Source organism: Leucopleurus acutus (assembly GCF_964270905.1).
Source record: "Leucopleurus acutus genome assembly, chromosome: 13".
Classification (NCBI taxonomy): domain Eukaryota; kingdom Metazoa; phylum Chordata; class Mammalia; order Artiodactyla; family Delphinidae; genus Leucopleurus; species Leucopleurus acutus.
In genome coordinates this window covers 46,772,423-46,793,761 of record NC_139155.1, presented here as the reverse complement: position 1 = coordinate 46,793,761, position 21,339 = coordinate 46,772,423, and the positions used below count along the sequence as shown (strand labels likewise).

Below are 21,339 nucleotides of genomic sequence, written 5' to 3'. Positions count from 1 at the left end.
CTATTTACAACTATAGAGGAGAGAGACATTGTTAAATGAAGTCAAAACCAGAAAAAAGGGTTTGTGTCTATATCCTTCATTTTGTAACACAGTAGGTATTTAACAGTTGCATACTCAGTGGACTGCTATTTGGGCATAACACTCATTGGGTCCACAGACCTATAATGAATTCGGATACATTTTCATATACATGGTTAATATCAAATAGCATCACTGCTTTCAAATTCCAGACTGAAGTTTTTAAAGGGGAACCATATTCAGCTGTAATGTGTCTCAGAGAAAAACCGTGAGATCGTCTGAAATGTCTACAGCACTAGTTGATGAAGTTCTGTATTAGGAAAACCTAAACAAAACAAATACCTGAAATCATTAGAAATCTCTGTGGAAACTGGCACAGATAAAAAACATAGATCACTGAAACATGTTAAAACATCCTGAACAACAAAACTCACTTCTTCATACAAAAATAAACAGTCACTGCAACGAGTAGTTTTCTCTAATTCTAAGTATAGCCAACATTATGAATGGCCACTCTTGAGGGATTTCTGGAGCTTAAGAGAACAGACACAAATTGTAGCTCTTGCTTTAGTTGTTAGTGGCAAAGGCAAGGCAAAGAAAGGGGTAGGAGGGAAAGTCAAACCTCACACATTCAATTTTTAGTGTCTGTCCACCAAGACGCCAATCTCTAGCAGTTATTTCAGTTCCTTTTCCTTTGTCTTCCAAAAAAAACACCCACTTTTTTGATTGGAAAAAAAAAAAAAGAAACAAAGGAATAGTGTTGGTTGAGCCATTTTAATTTTTCTTAACCCATAACCCCTCACCATAATGCTTACACAGGCTAAAATATTTCTCAATGATTTCCATTCCCAATCAAGAGTGTCATTTCGGCTTAATGCTCTCACAGTTAACAAGAGAATTTTGTAGGGCATTCAATTCAGCCTCCCAGCTGAAAATCATGAAAAATAAAAATTTGTTATGACTTTGAAATGCCATTTTTGTTGGCTGCTATTTGCAGAAACAGATGAACATTCTCAAAAAAGAAAAAAATGGAATTTTTTACAGAAGATAAAAAGTGTACATAGGTATTATCTGGAGATATGGTTCTTTGTTAATGTCTACTTTACAGTGATCTTTAGAATTATATAAGCATAATGTGTACAATTTTCCACTGAGCTGAAATATTGGGATCAGTAGCTAATACCTGAAATTTCCCATTGCTTCAAGCGAGTCTTCAGATATCTAAGTTACAAAAGAACATTGTTATTTCTAAAATGCAGTGCTTCTTCGAGTAAAGAAAAATACCAACTTGGTAGATAATATAATCTCCAATTTTAAGTGCCTGATTGGTAAAAATGCTTTTACATTTAGTAAGGAAGTCATCGCAGTCTATGTTTTAGACAACCAAACTATTTAGAGCTTCTTGCCTAATTTAGTCACTTGGCATCTGGTTCTGAATGACTGACATTTAGATTTCATAAGAATTTGACTTCCCACCCTCATAGTTTCGCATCTGATCAAGGGGGCTTTGCTTAAAAACATTTCCTTGCTTTCTGTTCTAGAAAGGACAAAGTCTCAACCCCTCTGCTTGCTGTCAATCCTTCCATGTCTGTGACTCACCTTTCCCACCAAAGCTCTCACCTTCCATTCACTGACCCCATACCTTGAGCTGTTTGTATTTATCTTCAAATGCCTATCGCATCCCTGCGCCACTGCATTTGGCACTTTCCTCTGCCTGAATCAGTGGTTCTTAACTGGAGCGATTTTGCCCTACATCTCCCCTAGGGGATATTTGTCAATAACCTGAGACATTTCTGGTTGTCACAACTGGGTAGTGCTGCTGACGTCTAATGGGTAGAGACCACAGACGCTACTAAACACCTACGATGCACAGGACAGGCTCCCACAACAGAGACTTATCCTGTCCAAAATGTCAACAGAGCCGAGGTTGAGAAACCCTGGCCCAGAATACCCTTCCCCCTTTATCGGAGCCTAGCAAACACGAAGCTTAAAGTCGCCTCAGAGATGACTTCTGAAAGTCCTTGAGGAAGAGCTGTTTGCCTGCTCAGGACACACCTCTATCACTGTTTCTAGTTTCTGAGGCTGTTATCAGTCCATCTGTCTGTCCTCCCCGGCTACATACACATATACCCACACCCCTCCCCAGGGTCACTGCTTTGCAGACGTTTATGTCCCTGGCATATAGCGTAATGCCTGACACAGCATAAGCAAGGGACAAATGCTTCTGAATCTGTAGCTGGTGGGTGAATGTATGGGAAACCTCGGGCCTTGCATTATATTATAAAAATCACTTCAGGTTTGGGAAAAACCATCTCCTTATTTACATGGCTAGCTATCATTTATTCATTAAAACATATATACTGGGAGCATAAACTAGCTCACTGTTTCCCAAACCGCTAAACTGATTCATATACCATCTTCCCAATTCTGCTATATCCTCATATTTCTACACCATGAGTCACTTACTATTTATCTTGACGTGAACTCCCTTTTAAAAAACAATTTATTGTAAAAGTACTGTAAATGGAAAAGTAGCATCACTTGCCATAAATATAACTCTACAACTAAACACAGTACAAAGCCTGTGCTCTGGCAGTCTCTACTTGATGGAGTAGCATCTAAAAGACTTGTGGTCTCTGGTTTTCCCTAGAGGCTTCCCTACATGTATCAGTTAAAACCATTATACTTGTGTGCCACACTTATGAAACTAGAGCCCTGAACTAGAGTGCTCTAAGTGAACGAAGAGGTGAGAACAGTCAGTCATCCATTTGGCACACATTTAATGAGTGTCTACTAGGTGCCAGGCAGTGCAGTGCTTACCTGGAGAAAATAATGAACAAAACCAGAGATGGCTTTGCTGCCATTAAGTGAAAGAGACAAATATGAATGGGTCACAGGGCCAAATGTGCAATGCAACCATAGTGAGAGCAGGAAGAAGTGATGGGAGGAAGCTTTCATAGGGTGCCTTCAACCGGTCCTCCAAGCCTGGAGGGAGGAATGAATGCAAGACGCATTTTGGGGGTAGACTGAGAGGAACTTGACGGTTAAATCAATCAGTGGATGGAAGGCAGGGCACAGGAAAGGGAGGTATAGACCATGATCTTGGGAAACTGGGGAGGTGGCACACTGATCACATGAAATAGGAAATTCCTCAGGAAGCACAGGTTTAGGGAGATGATAGGTTTGCTTTTGAAAAGATGCATTGAGTTCAAGGATGGACAAGTAAGTAATAATGTCTGAGAACTTGGGAGGGAAGTGCAGGTTCGTGACCCTGTTCAAATTCTTAAATGCAAAGCCCCAGTTCCCTCATCTGTGAAATGGGGCTGACAGTGCTATCTACCTTGTAAGTTTATGGGCTAAAACATTTTTTTTGAATGGTTACTGTATACCGGGGCATTGTTCTAAGGGCCTTGATAATAAAAAAATAACATTTATTGCAAAGGAGCACTAACTATGAGCCACACTATACATTGTGTCTCATTTAGTCCTCAAAATAAACCTATAAGGCAGGTGGACTGTTTTCATCCCCATTTTACAGAGGAGGAAACCAAGGCTTAGGGAGCCAGGGAAGCTTTGCCCATTGACACCGAGTCATAAGCAGCTGAGAAAAGATTTGAATCCAGGTCTCTCTGAGTCCAGAGTCTGTACCATTAATTGTTGTGCTATATGAGTGCCCTCCAAGCAAGTGGGAATATAGGCACGGCCTGAGTGAATCCTGAGTGGGGGGAAGGAGGCGGAAAGCCAGATTCCAAGGAGACCAGGAAAAGGGAGGGGTGAGAGGTGAGTACGGGCTGCCCTTCTTAGGAGTCTGCTGTTGACAAGAAGAAAATCGAGTAACTTGAACTTTTCTTCCAGGTTCCTGTTCAAGGTGAAAAGAGGAGCACATGGACCTCAGTGAATACCGGGAGCTGGCAGGCAGGTATGTTGTCCACGTAACACGGTCTCCGTGTATCTGGAGGAACACACGCCACTGTGTGTGCCCTGGGGAGGGGCTGAGGACCCGGCTCTTGGAGAGCGAGCATTAGCCTGCTCTATAGAGAGATGGGACAGAAATCTTCAGGCAGGGGAAACAAAAGACAGAGAAGAATAGAATAAGTTCAGATCTGTACAAGGACTGACATGTGGCTGTATGGGCGGAGGGCATCAGTGGCTCCTTAGCAGGACGTAAGGAATTCTAGGAGCTTGGACTAAAGAAGGCTTTGGGACCAGTGTGCTCGAGGGTCTGGAGCGCCACGTTAAAGAGCTCTGACTTCATGCTGTGGGTTGTGGATTATGAAGGAACCAGTGGGGTTTGTAGGAGGGAACCTGCAGAGGAGGGAAGACCAAGACCACAGGAAACAGGAGAACATTCCTTCAGGGGAGAACAGAGAATCGAGGGCACAAGTAAACGTATTTTTTGGCGTGGAAAACAGGAAGCATAATTCTTTCTTCATCATGAGAAAAATTATGATGAAGAGTCAAAGTGATGGTGATCGTACACTGGATGCTGGGAAAGGATTTATGATGGCAGCAGGGAAAATGAGAGTTAGTATGTATTGGACACTATCCTGAACGCTTTCTGCCTCGCGTTACGTCATCCTTACAACCGTCCCATGGAGTAGATGTAATATTATCACCCCCATTTACAGACGGGGGAGCTGAGGTTTCAGGTTAATACACTGAAGGTCAAATAGCCCATCACAGGCAAAGCCAGAATGATTCAAACCTAGTGAAGCAGAGGGTAACTCATCAGTAGTCCTGACCGAAAAGGGCAGGAGATGGACATATAAAAGCTGGAGCAAAGAAGAAAATGCCAGGAATGGGTACCACCAAATCAGGCAACAAGAAGTCAGGTGGATAAACAAACAAGGTCCTACTGTATAGTACAGGGAACTATATTCAATATCCTGTAATCAACCATGATGGAAAAGAACATGAAAAAGAATATTTTATAAAACTGATAAAAAGGATATATGTAAAACGGAATCACTTTGCAGTACAGCAGAAATTAACATAACATTGTAAATCAACTATACTTCAATAAAATAAATTTTAAAAAATGTATTTGGAAACCCCCCCCAAAAAAGAAATCAGGTGGAGATTAAAAAACTGAAGACTGGCAAGTATGGTGGGTACAGCTTTAGGCCTGGAAAAACCCCAAGAATTGGAATTTTTTTTAAACGTGGAGATGAAAGGTAAATAAAAAGCTGAATCTCAGTGAGCATTTCAGTGATTAGGAATCACTTAAAGGTGTCATCCATCCTGGGAGGATGACAACGGAAATGACTCAACATAAAGAAAACTGTGAATTCTAATTGAAATAAAAGCATCTCCAGCCAGCACGGAGGCCCGGAGATGTCAGAATAAGGTACCCCCGGCCTCAGGCAGAATTACCATAAACCATCCAAGACAGATACGTTTTCCCCATGTTAAATGACTTTTAGGAAAGGAAGGTTTTCTATAACTTTCCCTAGTAACTCGTTGTTGTGTTTAATAATTTCACTGTTAAGGAGCAATTTCTCATACTGTATCTAACCGTCATTCACCAGCTTTGAATTCACGTCCACATTCATTTCATCGGGTCGTGGATAGCTGCTTCCGTTCACCGCAAGACATCCTTACCCAAAGTACAGCCTGACTTTCGACTTTCACCCTCTAAACTAAATACAGTCTCTTTGATTTTTAAATACAGTTGGTTTGCTTTGGCAAAACTATCTTTCATTCTCTATGCCTCTTGCTTTTCATAAAACAGTGAGGCTAAATGTGAATATTACCGTATGAAAACAAGACGAAGCCCCATTTCTGTATCTCACAATGAGAGTGTGAAATGAAAGAGAAATATTAGCTTTGGGAGATGAGCTATACCAACTTAGTATGTGAGCAGCCTGGCACTCAAGAGACAATATTAAAAAATATAACATATTCTCATATAAAATATAGCATTCATGCTGAATTTACTGACATTTAAGAATAGTATTTCATACAGTAATGGAAGAGGTGTAAAGACATACATGTTCCAAATATCACTGAACTAAAGGTACTACTGCAAAAACTAAATTTCAACAATCTCTGGTGCAAAACATTCCTAGAGGAAGAATTGTTGACACGTGGGAATTAATAAGCACAATGTAATAGCCATACATCTAACTCCTAAGTAAGGTCTCAGCTCAGTTGTGAATTAAGTAATCTTGATTGGCTCATATTACTTTATTAAAGTGTTGCTAGCACTATCTTGCGTATATAATGAATTGCAATAGTAATGTTTTCTTCAATCCAATTCAATTGGATGCTACTTACTAAGGCAAATAAAGCGTCATAAAAACCAACTCCTAAAATCCTTGTCAATAATATTTAGTATGGTAGGTCTAATGGTTGGTTCCTTTTGACACACATAATATGAGGTCTTACCACTACAAAAGCTGGCTCAGCCAGAAATCTACAAGCACGGATCTCTATGAGTTGGCACCTGGATAATTCACTCACACAGCGATCACCAGTGGTCACTAATGACCTTGAGAATCTCTAAGGAAATGGTCAGAACAGAATAGAGAAAGGGTGTGAAAAAATTGTGAGGGCTAGAGTTTTCAGGAAAGGATATAAGCAGGGCTTGAATGGCAGCATGGAGAATTGGAAGGTTCAAGATCAAGAAAAATGGGCAAAGACATTCCTGGCAGAAGGAATCACGTGAACAAAACACAGCAGGGTGCCGGAGCATGATGGGCTCAGGTCTGTCACAGCGAGATGACCCATCTGGAATGACTGAAATACCTATTCCCTCTCAGCCTGTGATACTACATAATAGTTCAATACTGTCAAGATTTTATGCCTTTGCAACAAAATATTAGGCCAGAAATGTGTTTCTCTGAATTTAGAACTTTAAAGGCTTGTCAGCAGAATGAATGCCATTCTTGGTGTTCAAACCTGTTAAATAAGTTAATCTTATTTAAAGTTAAAGGGAAGGAGATCATCTCTTCTGCACTAAATCAGGAGGCCACAAAAATACTCATCATACATGTTATCTGTAGCCTCTTAGAAATACGAACGTTAAAAATTATCCTAAATTGATGTATACTTTATTTGGGCATGATTTTTCACCTAATTCCTCACCAAAACCTTTGAATAGGAGGGAAAACAGGAAATGCCAAGAACTGTAAAAATGAGATGCCAGAGGGTTATTGGCATAACTTAGTCAATGATCACGTTAAATATTACACGGACCAGCAAAGATTCATCCAGTATACCTAGATCACCTGACCAACCTGAAGTTCTGTAGAAAGCAGTACAACAGATTTCTTCGGGACCGTGAGCATTGTGAATAATCTTGTGGAGTCCTTATTACCTGGAGACGAACTGTATGTGACCCTGTGCACTTTTAAGATTACAAACAAATTCAAATACAGATGTCAGTTGGCTTACCTCTCTGTCTAGTCCAGCTGCCACTGTGATAATGTCCCCAGTCTCGTTGTTGATTGTAAACATGTTGGGCGAAGGGCTGCTTGGTGCCTGGGACAGGATTCTGTACCTCAGCATCCCATTGAGGGCATTTGGATCGTCAGCATCAATTGCAGTGACCGTCATCACATATGTTCCTAGACACAGCAGACATGGAAAATGAATGGTCACACTTCATGTCAGCGTCTCCCAAACGGAAGGCATATTTACCTTCTCCATCAATCTTCATTCCACTTTTTCAAAGCAACATGTAATCATTTCGACTTGATTAAAAACACTACTGATAAGAACAGGACTCAATTCAAAAAATACTGAACATGGTTGTGATGCTTGAAAGGAAAATAATTTTTTTATAAATTTACATCTATAAAGACTCAATGTTTCCATATACTTAGAAGACAAATTCACTGTATGATTCAAAGAAAGAACCCCTTTAGACCGTCACTGATATAAAATGCAAATAATAAGTAACATGGATGCCATCTGAAACTTCTTTTATGGCCACCAATGCCTTCCCTCTGCCGTATTTTTTCCGTTATGCAGTAACATCTAAAATGACATGCTGGGCATGATTCTCCCCAATGCCTAAGTCACTTTCTGAAAGTAAGCCAGCTGCGTAAGGACACACACTCCATTTACTGAGGTCGTGAGGAATCATCCCATGCATGACTGTTTTGGTACATTGAATATGGGGAGTTTTGCATTGTGGTTCATTATTTCCTAGGAGATTAAAAGAACATTGTAACAAACTCAGGGACTTCAATTTACTAGATATTGTGGAAAGGAAGTCTACAAAGCACCAGGATCAAATAAATTCCAACTAGCTAGACAAACTGTGCAACTGAGAAGTAGAGAGAAAAGCAGTTACTATTAAAGATGGTTTGTTCTTTGTGATCTTTCTAAGAGCTGGATTATAAAATGTTCCATCTCCAGTCTACCATCTTTGTAAGTACCCTACGGTCAGTTCTAGTTTAGAGCCTTTACCATTGCTGTTCCCTCCACAGGGTACATTTTTTTTGCCCCAGAATTAACGAAGCCTTGTTCACATAATTCAAATCTCTTTTCAGAGCTTGTCCCTCTAAACAAGACACGCTATTTGATGATGTGCCAACTTTGATTATTTTTTTTCCCAAAATTTTACTGCACATTTACTTGCTTGTTTGCCTTTTACATTTCTCCTCTACTAGATTTTAAGCTCCAACAGGGCACAGCTAACTTGTCACTGCTGTATCCACAGTGCCAGAACACTGCACAGCATGTGCTCTATAAACATTTGTTGAATGAATGAATTGTTGAAACAAAAAAAAATATGTTTTGGAATCTTGAACCAAATACTGCTTACAATATTGCATCTTAGTCTAACTCAAGATTCATGACATTATCAAACCTTGCCTAGAAGGATGTTTTCAAACTTACACTGCAGGAAATCGACTCACGAAATGTCTTTATGTCTCCTGGTCACTGAGAGTCATTTATTTATGGGAGGGATTTATGGCAATTCATGGTCAGATGCGTAATAAATATATCTGTAATGGTTTATTTTTGACAAGTTTTATGAAACAATACTTTTGATACAATTAGAAATAATAGAGGAAAAAAGAGAATGAATGATTTTAAAAGACCAAAAACCTTCCCCAGGCAAAAAAGCACAACGTTTATTTATCCTTAGAATATATGTAAAAGCCTTGTGTTTTAGTAAGGATATGTTTAACATTTTTTGATTTTTTTTTTTTCCTGTATTTTAAAATACTGACGAATGCGACTCTGAAATGTGACTCAGAGCCACAGATGGTTGAACTTCCGGCACAGGCCCTGTCTTCCCACCCAGCTGCCTGCACACCCCACTCTTCTGAGGATACAGACAAGTGTATTTGGACCAGGAAAAGTGCCAGTTTAAGGCATAGTTGGCTATATCTATAGATTGGCTTATGCAAATCCAGTATAGATGACGAAGGAAACGCATAGCGTAAGTTGAAATGTCGAGGCTTTCTTACATACAACATATTAAACTATGATTAATTAAGTCTGTAAATACCCAAACATCTCAGGAAAGCTGGCAAAATGTTGCCTTTTACCATCCCAACTGATTTTCTTGTCCACAAGTTTTCCAAACTCAAGAGACCTTTCTGGCCTTGGTATTCCACTGTGACTGAAGTTTACGGGGTTTTCAGCACAGAAGTCTAAAATCTTGGTCAACTATCACTTCACAATGGCGAGAGGCTTTCTGGCAGCTGCTCTTTCTAGGCTAGGTCACTTTCCATGACACTAGTTTAAATGCAAGGGCTGCAGAAGACATTAGGGTCGCCCTGAAAGGAAGTATCTTGTGTAGCTAGAGAAGAGCAATCTCCGCTGTCACCAAGCCCCCTCTCTGCTTTTGGTTTTGCCCCACTGCCTGGTCCTAGGAACGCCACGTGTTTTAAGACACTCCAGCTGTTTTAGGTGCTGCTACGACTAATAAGATAAAACCTACACTTTACAAACAGAAAGACCCTGGTCTTCCAGGGTTCACTTTCTAGCTGTATGGCTTTTATCAACCATAGCAGAATCAAAGGATTGTATAGATTTTACAGTCTAGAGTCAGATACTGTAGCATATATTTTTTCAAAAGTCAAAAACGTTATTGTAGGCAGTAGAGGGGTATTTTTCTGTTTTCTCTCTTCAGTCTGTTTTTCCCTAAGTTAACCTTCCTTTTTGCCTAAAAGCAGCATGAATGAAAGAAAATGACACAAAAGACTCACATGATTTCTCCTTATCCTGCTTATATACGTGTTGGATTACACTGCATTTCCTCAAGCAATCTCCAAATTATGATCTTTGAACTTACCAGGCTTTGATCCCTCAGGAACCGTCCCATTCCAAACCTGGTGTAAGAACTCGGGTCTGTTATCATTCATGTCAATAACATTGATGACAATGTCAATCGGGTTCTCCACTTGGTTTCCATTAATATCCACTGCATGCGCCCTCAACTGCAAGAGTAATTAGAAAACAAAACAATTTAACAGATTTAGGTCTCGAGTGAGAAGATAAAAGACAACATACCCATGCTACCAAAACAGCACAGATGGACTGAAAACCAAAAGCTATTCGTCCCATCAAAAAAAAAAAAATAAAAGGAATTCCCTGGTGGTCCAGTGGTTAGGGCTCCAAGCTTTCACTGGCGAGGGCACGGGTTTGATCCCTAGCTGGGGAACTAAGGTCCCACAAGCAGCGTGGTATGGCCAAAGGGGAAAAAAAAAGCTATTTGTCCCATCAAAATTTAAGTTAGCCAAACTTTATATAATTAGGGGAGATGGAGTAGCAAAAGGTCAGCACTTGCTATCTGCTAGGCACCCTGCTCAGAGCTCTAGGGATTTTACTTCGTTTAATATATATACAAAAGAGTGAGGTAGAAACAAATCCACATTTGAAGGTAAGGAAATTGAGCTTCAGAAAACCTAAGTAACTTTACTCTGTTTATTGACAGAGCCCCTGTCCAAAGCCAGTTCTGTCCAGCTCCCAAATCCTTTTGCTAAGTCTGTACAAGAGTCAGGGTAATTAAAAATGTGGTACTGGCCTAGAATAGTCATAGAGAACAAGAGAAAAGGAGAGAATCTAGAAAGAATTAAGTGTGTACAAGGAATTTTGACTCTTTTTTAATTGTAAAAGTCACTCACTCATAAATATTAAAAGTACATAAGGCAGTTGTTACTCTCCCAAGGTTGAGTTCTCAGTATTATAGGTACTTTTCTAGAAATTTTATCTTTTTCTTCCTTTTTTTTTTTTTTGCGGTACGCGGGCCTCTCACTGTTGTGGCCTCTCCCGTTGCGGAGCACAGGCTCCGGACGCGCAGCCTCAGCGGCCATGGCTCACGGGCCCAGCCGCTCCGCGGCATGTGGGATCTTCCCGGACTGGGGCACGAACCCGCGTCCCCTGCATCGGCAGGCGGACTCTCAACCACTGCGCCACCAGGGAAGCCCTTTTCTTCCTTTTTAAAAAAATATAATCACTCAGCTACTCTTGGCAAAATATCTTCAAAATCTTTTCATCCGGAACATAGAAAACCATTTCAATCTTTTCAAAAGCTATGTACTGTTCACTGAATTGTTTCTTTAAAAGAGAATGCTTCTATGATTTTCCTGTTAAGTATGATGCTGCCTGCTGGTTTCTGTTGGATATGCTTTATCAACCTAAAGAATCATCAACATATCCTTTTTTTATTTAGAGGTTAACACATGAAACAATGTAAATTTTATTACACTGGCCTTTTCAACACCTACAGAAAGAATTCCTTTTTCCCTTGACTTATTTAATACATTGATGGTATTAAATAATAATAATACTCTTATTACATTAAGAGATTCTTAATAATGAACTATCCCGGCCATTCTATAATTAATTCTATTTTGTTACGGATATTGCTCATTTATGTGCAAGTACTGAGAATCTGGAGATCAAGAATTCACCCCGAAATTGACCTGAAAATATTTATTTCCTGAGTTTTAACCACAGAAGTTCAGAGAGTGAGAATTCGTACAGAAGAGATATTTAGAATTTTTGATATTGATATTATTTGTATTCATAAATTAGAAACTAGGCTAATTAAGGACTGGTCTATTGTGTGCTGCCTTTATTAAGTTTTCTTATAAATGTGATGTTTTTGTGAAAGGCTTGCAAGTTTTACTTCTTTCTTTATGTTTTAGAACAATATAAAAAGCATTAGAATTACATGTTCCTTAAGGATTTTAGAAGAATTTGTTGATAGAACAATCAAGGCCTTTGGGAGGAGGGAGTTGAGTGATATTTCGGATTTAAAACATTTTTAGTTTTTTATATGTTTATTTGCCTGTTTATATCTAGGGGAGTCTTGCTCTACCACATATCAATATTTTAATAATTTTCAAAACTTCAATAATCTTAAAAGTTTGTACAAGTGCAAAAAATTCAACAAATATATTAATGAGAAAAATAAGAGTCTAAAAACAAACACATGCATAGGTGGAGTAAAAAGTGTGGAATGACATGCTAAATCAATGGGAATACTAATTCAATATATGGTGTTGGGATAATTGCGCTGGCCGTAAAGGAAAAGCAAAGTGGATCTATAACCCTTTCTTCTTTTAGTAAACTGAACTCCATAGAGGTTGAACATTTAGAGGCAAAAATAAATAAATAAATAAAACAGATAAAATGGAGGAGATTAGCATCTTGGAGAGGGAAAAACCTTTATAAACATCTCTGGAAAGCCAGAATGCCTGATAAAATTAAAACAACAACAACAAACATCACCATGTAAAAACTACAAGTTATAATAAGGTAAAAACTATAAACAAAGTTTAAAAATAAACAACAAAAGGGGAAATATATGACAAATCATGTATTAACAACGCTAGTAGATAAAAGGTTCTTAAGAGTACAGAAAAAGATAAACAACCCCCTGCCCAAATTCAACATAAGACAGGAGTAAGGATATCATGATATTCAACATATGCAACTTAAAACGTCAAGATAATTCTTTTACCAATAGTACTGGCAATAAATAAATAATGCCTGGAATTGATAATGGAGTGGAAAGTATCTACTATATAGTGGGAAGGTAGTGCAACACAATACAACTATTCTAGAGAACAATTTCACTATATTTATCAAAATAATTCAATTTTAGGAAATTTTTCCAAGGATATAATGCGAAAATGTACAGAGAGATGTTCATTGTCACATTATTTATACAGTAGTTGTAAAATACAACTGAAAGAACTAAATTACCCTACCAGTATCTACCAGTAGGTAATTACTTAAAATTACTTTAGAGCAATCAAAAATGATGATATAAATAGTGATTTACTGACATGGAAAGATGCTAAATCTTATGATTGTTAAGTGACAAAAGCTGGTTTCAGAGAATGATCCCAATTTCAAAACAATACATTTATGACTCTATGCACAGAGAAATATCTTACAGAATATCACCAAAGTTAGGGGAAAAAAAAAAAAGAAAATGGTTAGTTTTATGTACTGGGATTTCAAATTCTTTTCACTTTCTTATTAATACTGTATTATTTGAAAAATTTCATTTCTGTATTATTTGAAGTTTTTACAATGTGCCAATATTCTTTTCTAAGAGAAAATGATACTTTCATTAAAAGTTTTAGTAATTCCTATAGAAACTGGAGAAGTAACAAAGATCAACTTAGGTTTCTATATTAAATGCATGAAAAAATTGTTGAAATCTTGTTCCAGAAAAATGTGCAAGCATGGCTAGAAAAAAATGAAAGAAAAATGCTTTCTGGAATTTAGACTTTAATATTAGGTAATTCTTGAGTTTTAAAATACTCATTACAATATTATTTTTAAATCAGTTTCAAACAAATACGTATATTAAAAAATATGAACATATAACTATATACAAAAGCTGTTATAACTTAATAGGAAAATGAATAAAATAGAAAAATAACACAAAAATTTGCATAAGAAATATAACTAGATAATATACCTAAGAAAAGATTGTTCAGACTGGCAGATTGATGAAACCAAGTATTGGCAGGGTTATGTGGAAAAGGGAAATCTTAATTCCCAATAGGCAGACCAAAACGGCACATCTTTCTGGAGTTAATATGACCAACAAATAACAAAACAAAAATGTGCTATCCATTTACTACGACTCTAATGGTAATAATAATACCAGCAGGAACAGATAAGATGACAAACATAAATGTATATTAATAAGAAACTGCTATTAAAATGATAGTTTATGTATTCAACGAATACTATACAGCCATTAAAAATGTTGTGGTCTTTATATAATTTATATGAAACAGTATTGACCCCTTTCATGTAAATTTGTTCTTATAAATTCTTAGCCACGTATCTGAAGGCAAGTATCAGCATGTAAACAGTAATATGATTTTAAGCAGTTTTAGTTTCTTCTTTGGCATTGTTTGTTTTTTACCATGAGCATTCATCAATTTTATGAAAACTGTAAGTTATAGTAAGGTAAAAACTATAAACAAATAAATAAAATAAACAATAAGTAAACTTATGAAAAGTAAACTGAAAAGGCTACAAGTACATTTCTGGTGTTAGAATCAGGATCAAAGCTTTAAGACTGACGTGAGAGGCAAATGTTAAACCCTGCACATATTTGGAAGAGTATTAATACAGAGAATTATCAGCTGGCTGAAATCTTACATGAAACCGGGCTATGAGCTCGCGATCCAGAGGCTTGGTCACTGACAGCTGACCTGAGATGGGGTTGATAATGAAGATACCAGTTGGAGGCTGGTCGGCTCCCGGCCCAGTTACGCTGTACCGCAGAGAGAGGTTTTTATCTCTATCGGACCTGATCTGAGGGTCAAGAAGACAATCACATTAAACAAGGGACTAAATAAGCTCATTATCAGAGACAGGGCATGCCACACCTCACGGTCTCTTCCAGTTACAAACGTATACCATCTCTTCCCAGAAAACCCTTGAAACTCTGCCTGTCCTGCCCCTTTTCCTTGCTGCTGGGTGATGGGCTTCAAAACGAGATGTCACCTATTACCAGAAGGACTGGGGGCAATGTTAACATCTAAAAGAACACACACTAGGAGTAGTGCAAAAGTCAAAATTAAGGGGCATCAGTTTTTAAACAGAATCAAAGTCTCTCCTGGGAATCTGGAGGTTAGAATATTTAACCCTGTAACAGGTGTCCAATTTAATGAAGATAGAAATTGTTTACTTTTTGCACGAGTTAGGATAAGAAATAATTGTCTCACCATAGTGTGAAAGAGCCTCACATGGGAACTCTAAGATTATGGTTGAGCCCGGAAGTGAGATTCCTCTACTTGCATCGTGCTGATGCTTTTCACTGCAACCAAAGCTTCCCATGTTATTTTAAGGTGGCACCTAATACCCCAAAGTCTTTATTAATAACAAAGCAAGCAAGAAATGATTTTATAATATATCTCTATTACTCTTAAAAATTACACCCATTATAGGCTCACTGCCTTCTCTTCCAAATACAACAATTCCCGGAAAAATAAGTTTACAGATGAGTGGTCATAGGAACAGGTTATAAAAAGGGAGGAAGGAGAACAGTACAGAGAAAGGGCCAGCTGAGCAATACTGTTTGGAGGTGATGATACAAGATATTTGTGTATTAGGTAGATATCTTTAATCCAGTAACAGAATCCAGTTTTTGTTTTGTTTTGTTTTTTTAGCTAAGGCAAAATTCTTTTCTTTTCTCATTCTCCATTAAAGTAGAAACACAGAAAACACCTCGATTGGGGGGCTACGTCTTTCATTGTTAAACTGAATTATAATGCTCATTACCATAGACTATACAACACAAATAAATGACTTATTAAAAAATACAGCTTTCTGTATGTATCTGTTGGAATGTCAAATTAATCCTATACAGAAACATTTACTTTCTACTAGATGGGAATACAATGACTTTGTCTTATTTTCTTTTTGTAATAAATAAAAGGTTGCTCATTTTACTAAACGTGTAGAGATATCCGTCATTTTGTTCTCTGGGTCCGATGGTATGCATTTAGAGTAAATGGAGAAAAATCTCCCTCTTCAGCTCTGAAAGCCTATGTTTGTGCACAGCCCCAGGGAGTTTGTTAATGGTATCAGAGGTCATTTTTTATTTCTTTAGAAAACTCTCAAACGCACTTGGTACTGGCATTTTTAGCAATGATTGCCCCTTTATTTTTTCTTTGGCCCAAAAGCTATTTGTAGAGGGCAAAGATCATCACGGGGAGTGCAGATTTCAGACAGGGAAGCTAAGGTGTGTGGGAAAGGGTACGGTGTGGGTGTGAAGCACGTTGGAGCTAAGGCTCCAACAAACTTTATCATCCATGAAATATAGGACTGACCCACAGAGTGCTCTATCTATAAATAATCTGAGGTAATGAAAAAATGGAGAAGAGACTGTTTATAACACTACAGACATTTCATCACTACAAAACAAAATATGTTTTAGTACATACATGTTGTAAACTCTACCTTGTGAAAAAAGAGACAAAAGCACTTCTAACATACACTTGACACATGCCATGGAGATCAGTGAAATTGTGCCACCCTACCCTGACAAGTTCTTGAGGAAAAGGCCCTCTGGAGTTTTCTGGCAAGTTGATTGGAGGGATAACCCAGTCTCTCTTCTGCCTTTGTAGGTAGCCATTGTGCTTAGTCAATTGTCTTGGGAATACTATTTCTTCAATTTCTCGTGATTCCTTTGCATTAAAATACAAGAAGACATTCCTGAGTACTAGGAAAACATTTTCTGAAAGTACATCAATATCAATGGATACCTGTAAGCGTAGGAATCACAGTTTATTATGAACAAGAAAACAGGTCTGGAGGCCCTCTCCTTGTCCCCCGATTAAAATAATAGAAAACACCGTAAAATTGTGGGTGACAGTGTTCACTGAAAAATTGAATTCCAAAAAATTTATTACGTGGCACAGCTGTGTAAACTATTTGCCGTTTCTATAAGCCATCTTAGATAGTAGTTAATACTGAGCAAAGTTTAATAGTACCCTTTTATACACTTCTCATTAGTTTAAACCATAGTTCAGGTAATGTGCTACTGTGTACGTTAAATTTAGATCTTGATGTGCTAAAATATAATTTGGATTTCAAAAGAAGTTTAATACATACTGCTAAGGAACGTCTCAAATATTTATGACCCTATTAAATCCCACAGAATTAATGCTGTACTTATTCTAAACCTATGTCAGTCGAGATGGATGCTGGAGATGACCCACTTTGCACATGGGGTATTAATCTCTGCTGGGTGTCAACGTTTTCTTCTGTTTCTCCCTATGTCTGTAGACATTTTAGCCATTAGCCCTTGCTGTTTCAATGCAAAGATCCAAGCTAGTTTGCTGGAACACAGCGAATCATCAACAACCACCAAAGCATCTTTTCACTCAGTTACCGGTTCCTTACTTTATAGTACCCACATGACATGATTTCCCCTAACAGTTAATAGATTAACAAATTACATTTCACATAATGAAAGTCCAACATGGGTATAAGAGAAAAAATATCTTTTTCTCTAATATTTATTCATATTTGATTATGGCTGTGTATATCACATTTACAATGAAATACCAGAAAAGAATGTGTGTATTCTTATCTCTCACAGTACAATAAATATACAAAATGTAAAAGTCATAAAATCATGGACTTGAGATTATATTAATCAACTCAAAGGACTAGAACATTCAGAACTAATAATGTTATCATAACTTTACTGAAGAAGTTAACGTTTCTATTTAAAATTCTTAAAATAGTGCCTTACACAAAATAAGTGCTCAATAAATATTGAACTGAATTGAACTTTACTCTGTTAGAAATGTATCTTATTTATTTTATCTTGGCTTATAGCAGCTTCCACCAGAGGGAGTATATTATTCCTAAAAGTCATGTCGGTAGTATAAATAATTCATACTCCCCAATTTAATTATTAAGAGACAAGACAAAAACCCAGTACTCCTTGACAGAAATTCTTTCCTTCTACTACTATAAATCTGTATTTCCCATCTAATAAATTTGGCTGGTGACATCTTACAAACAATTGTTTATTTTGTGGTTAAATTTAACACCTTATAAAGTTTCTAAGAAATTTAAAACAAACAACTACTTCTAATTTAAATTAAGTTATAAATCTCAAAGTATAAACAAACCTTTCAAATACAGTTTAGGATTGCTGATAATATATTTTGACTAAGCATCTTATAAGGTTAAAAACAGCAAAATACTATTGTAGCAAATGAAGTTGATACAAAGTCAAATATTGGCCACCCATTAATGTGATGCAAAGTATGTATTTAGTTCAAACTGCACATTTCTGATCTGCAAACATAACTCCACCCAAAGCCATACTTGGATACTCTACCTTCACTGAATCCTCAGATAAGGTTGGTTTGAGGCTCAATTTTACTGCCACTTGCCACTTTTCCTGAGTCTCTTTGTCTTGAGCATATATCAGGAACTTTGAGTGCTCAGAGGAGAGGGGAAAGCTTCTCACGGCATACACCATGCCATCTGCATCCACCTTAAAATCTGCTGGTTCGCTGCTTTCATACTGTACTTTTCTTTTCCCGTTGCAGTTGCTAAACTTCACTGCAAAAGATAATAAATACATAAGACTAATTATACCACAAAGGCAAAAACAACTATTCATCTAAAGCTATATCCTGATTAGGTTAAAAATAAAATGTAGCATCATGAAACACAAAAATTTTATTTTATTTTATTTTTTGCGGTACGCGGGCCTCTCACTGTTGTGGCTTCTCCCGTTGCGGAGCACAGGCTCCGGACGCGCAGGCTCAGCAGCCATGGCTCACAGGCCCAGCCGCTCCACGGCAAGTGGGATCTTCCTGGACCGGGGCACGAACCCGCGTCCCCTGCATCAGCAGGCGGACTCTCAACCACTGCGCCACCAGGGAAGCCCCCAAAATTTTATTTTTACATTATTAAATTTTCATTAAAAATTATTTTAAAAGTTACACCACTCCATTTACAGTTATTCCAAATATTAGCTGTATTCCCCATGTTGTACAGCACATCCCTATAGTCTATGTTACACTCAATCATTTGTAACTCCCACCCTCACCCCTGTATTGCCCCTCCCCGCTTCCCCCCACTGGTAACCACTAGTTTGTTCTCTATATTTGTGAGTCTGCTTCTTTTTTGTTTCATACACTAGTTTGTGGTATTTTTTAGATCCCACATATAAGTGATATCATACAGTATTTGTCTTTCTCTGTCTGACTTATTTCACTTAGCGTAGTCCCCTCCAAGTCCACCCATGTTGCTGCAAGTGGTAAAACTTCATTCTTTTTTTATGGCTGAGTAGTATTCCATTGTGTGTGTGTGTGTGTGTGTGTGTGTGTGTGTGTGTGTGTACCACATCTTTAGCCATTCATATGATGATGAACACTTAGGGTGTTGGGCTGTGAAAGAAAATGAATTAACATTTGTTGAATGCTAGGCACTGAACAAGACACTTAAGGTTATTTACTTTAACCTTAAGAATAACCACCCAAAGTAGGAATCATTTTGTCTGTTCTACAGATGGGGAAGAAAATTCAGAAAGGCACCAATGCTCCAAGCTTTTGACTCTTAGTTGTTGTTTGCCTTACAGGAGCACAAAGGGATCTTCACGTCTTAAACCTTTAATAGACAATGAAAGTAAAGTAAAAGAGGCTTGATAGATGCTTGGGAAGAGAGTAATGCCACATTTAGATCTCTGAAAGTACCAAAGTAACTAGCATATTAAAAAGGAGTTCTTCATTTGGAGCATAGCTTGAATGTCCCACAGAGAGGAGGAGCTGAGCCCCTCACGGGCTAATGAGAGTGTGTGGCAAATGAGAAAAATTCACACTCACTGTTACTGCCACTGACTTCGGCTAATTTGGTACTCAGCTTACCTATTTAGATTCAGGTGTCAGAAAGATGCAGGCTAGGAAAGATAGAGGCCTTTGAAAAAATGTATTAGCAAAGAAGGAAAAAATGTGCCTTTTCCTACAAAGGGTCACTGCACAGCCTATGAATGAGAAGTGGGTGATCCCAGAGAGTTTGACATCGGAGAAAACACGTGGGAGGAAATTGCATAATGGTTAGTTACTTAAAATTGTTTCGCTTTGCTAATACCCCTGCCCCCATTGGTTTAATATTTCTGTTATTAAATTGTTCTGGGTTTTTAAAACAACTGGTAATTTTAATTTGCTTTAATATTAAAATAAGCAGCATTTGGGACATTACTCAGTTTTAAAGAAAGGTCTTGTATTACATAATTCCCTTTGTACATTCAACCAGTGGAATCAATACCTCAACTCAAGGTCCATTGCCAAATGAAAAAGTTCTCCTTAGTGAAGTATCAATCCTGATTTCATCCTGTGGTTGTGATTTAATGCACAAAATATGCCTGGTTCACATGCTTAATCAATAATTACCAGGTTTTACTGTTTTCAAGTCATGCAAATTAAAAAGCTTATTAATTTCAATGAGTGTTATGGACTGAATTCTGTTCCTCAAAATTCACAGGCTGAAGCCCTAATTCCCAGTACCTTAGAATATAAGTATATTTGGAGATACGGTTTTTAAAGAGGTAATTAAGGTAAATGAGCTCATATGGCTGGGCCCTCATCCAATATGACTGGTGTCTTATAAGAAGAGGAAATTTGGACATAGATGCACATATACATAGAGGAAAGACCATTGTGCGGACAGAGGAAAAGATGGCCATCTGCAAGCCAAAGAGAAAGGTCTCAAGAAAACCCAAACTGGCTGGCCCCTTGATCTCAGACTTCCAGCCTCCAGAACTGTGAGAAGATAAATTTCTGTCATTTAAACCACCCACTCTGTAGTCTAATAAATGGATAATACACGAACTCCATTTGTTAACCATTGGTCAGCGTTTATTGTGTGTTGTTTTGTTCATTTATGACTTAGATGCACCATGAATATTTTCTCAAAATTGACCAGATTCACTTCTGCCCTAGCACCAAGTGCTGAAACTTACTTAGGAGAAAGTTTTTACAGAAACATAGAAATTAATAGAAAAAAGTGGAAAACCGCCATGTTATAGAACTTTAGTTACAGCACTAATACATATTTATAATATATATAATATATTTATTTACCATTTATGGACTTTCAAAACGGTTTTCAGGAGGACTATGGCAAAATATGTTTATCAAAAAACCTGGTTAAAAATAAAAAGGAGATTGGACAGAAGCCACTTGAAAGGGAGAACGAGATATTCAAGGGACATGGTAAAATTAAGATTAGATTTAAATTTTCACTTTGAGATGAGGAAGGCAAACATCATAGTTATATGACTTGTGAGGAGAAATATATAGCTCACTGGAACCACGCTGTTTCTGTTATTAACATATTTTCCTAACGGAT

The 21,339-nt window shown here is 37.6% G+C and overlaps 1 protein-coding gene across 2 annotated transcripts in view; it reads right to left on the bottom strand.

Moving 5' to 3' along the window:
* CDH2 (cadherin 2) overlaps nt 1–21,339 on the bottom strand; it is a 215,007-nt gene that overhangs the window by 42,999 nt on the left and 150,669 nt on the right. For both annotated transcript variants that reach the window (XM_082852826.1, XM_082852827.1), the window contains 5 exons: nt 18,320–18,546; nt 16,503–16,649; nt 14,617–14,772; nt 10,274–10,418; nt 7,414–7,586 (listed from right to left, as the gene is read on the bottom strand). In XM_082852826.1, coding sequence (XP_082708952.1) covers nt 7,414–7,586; nt 10,274–10,418; nt 14,617–14,772; nt 16,503–16,649; nt 18,320–18,546 — 848 coding nt within the window. The remainder of the gene's footprint in view (nt 1–7,413; nt 7,587–10,273; nt 10,419–14,616; nt 14,773–16,502; nt 16,650–18,319; nt 18,547–21,339) is intronic.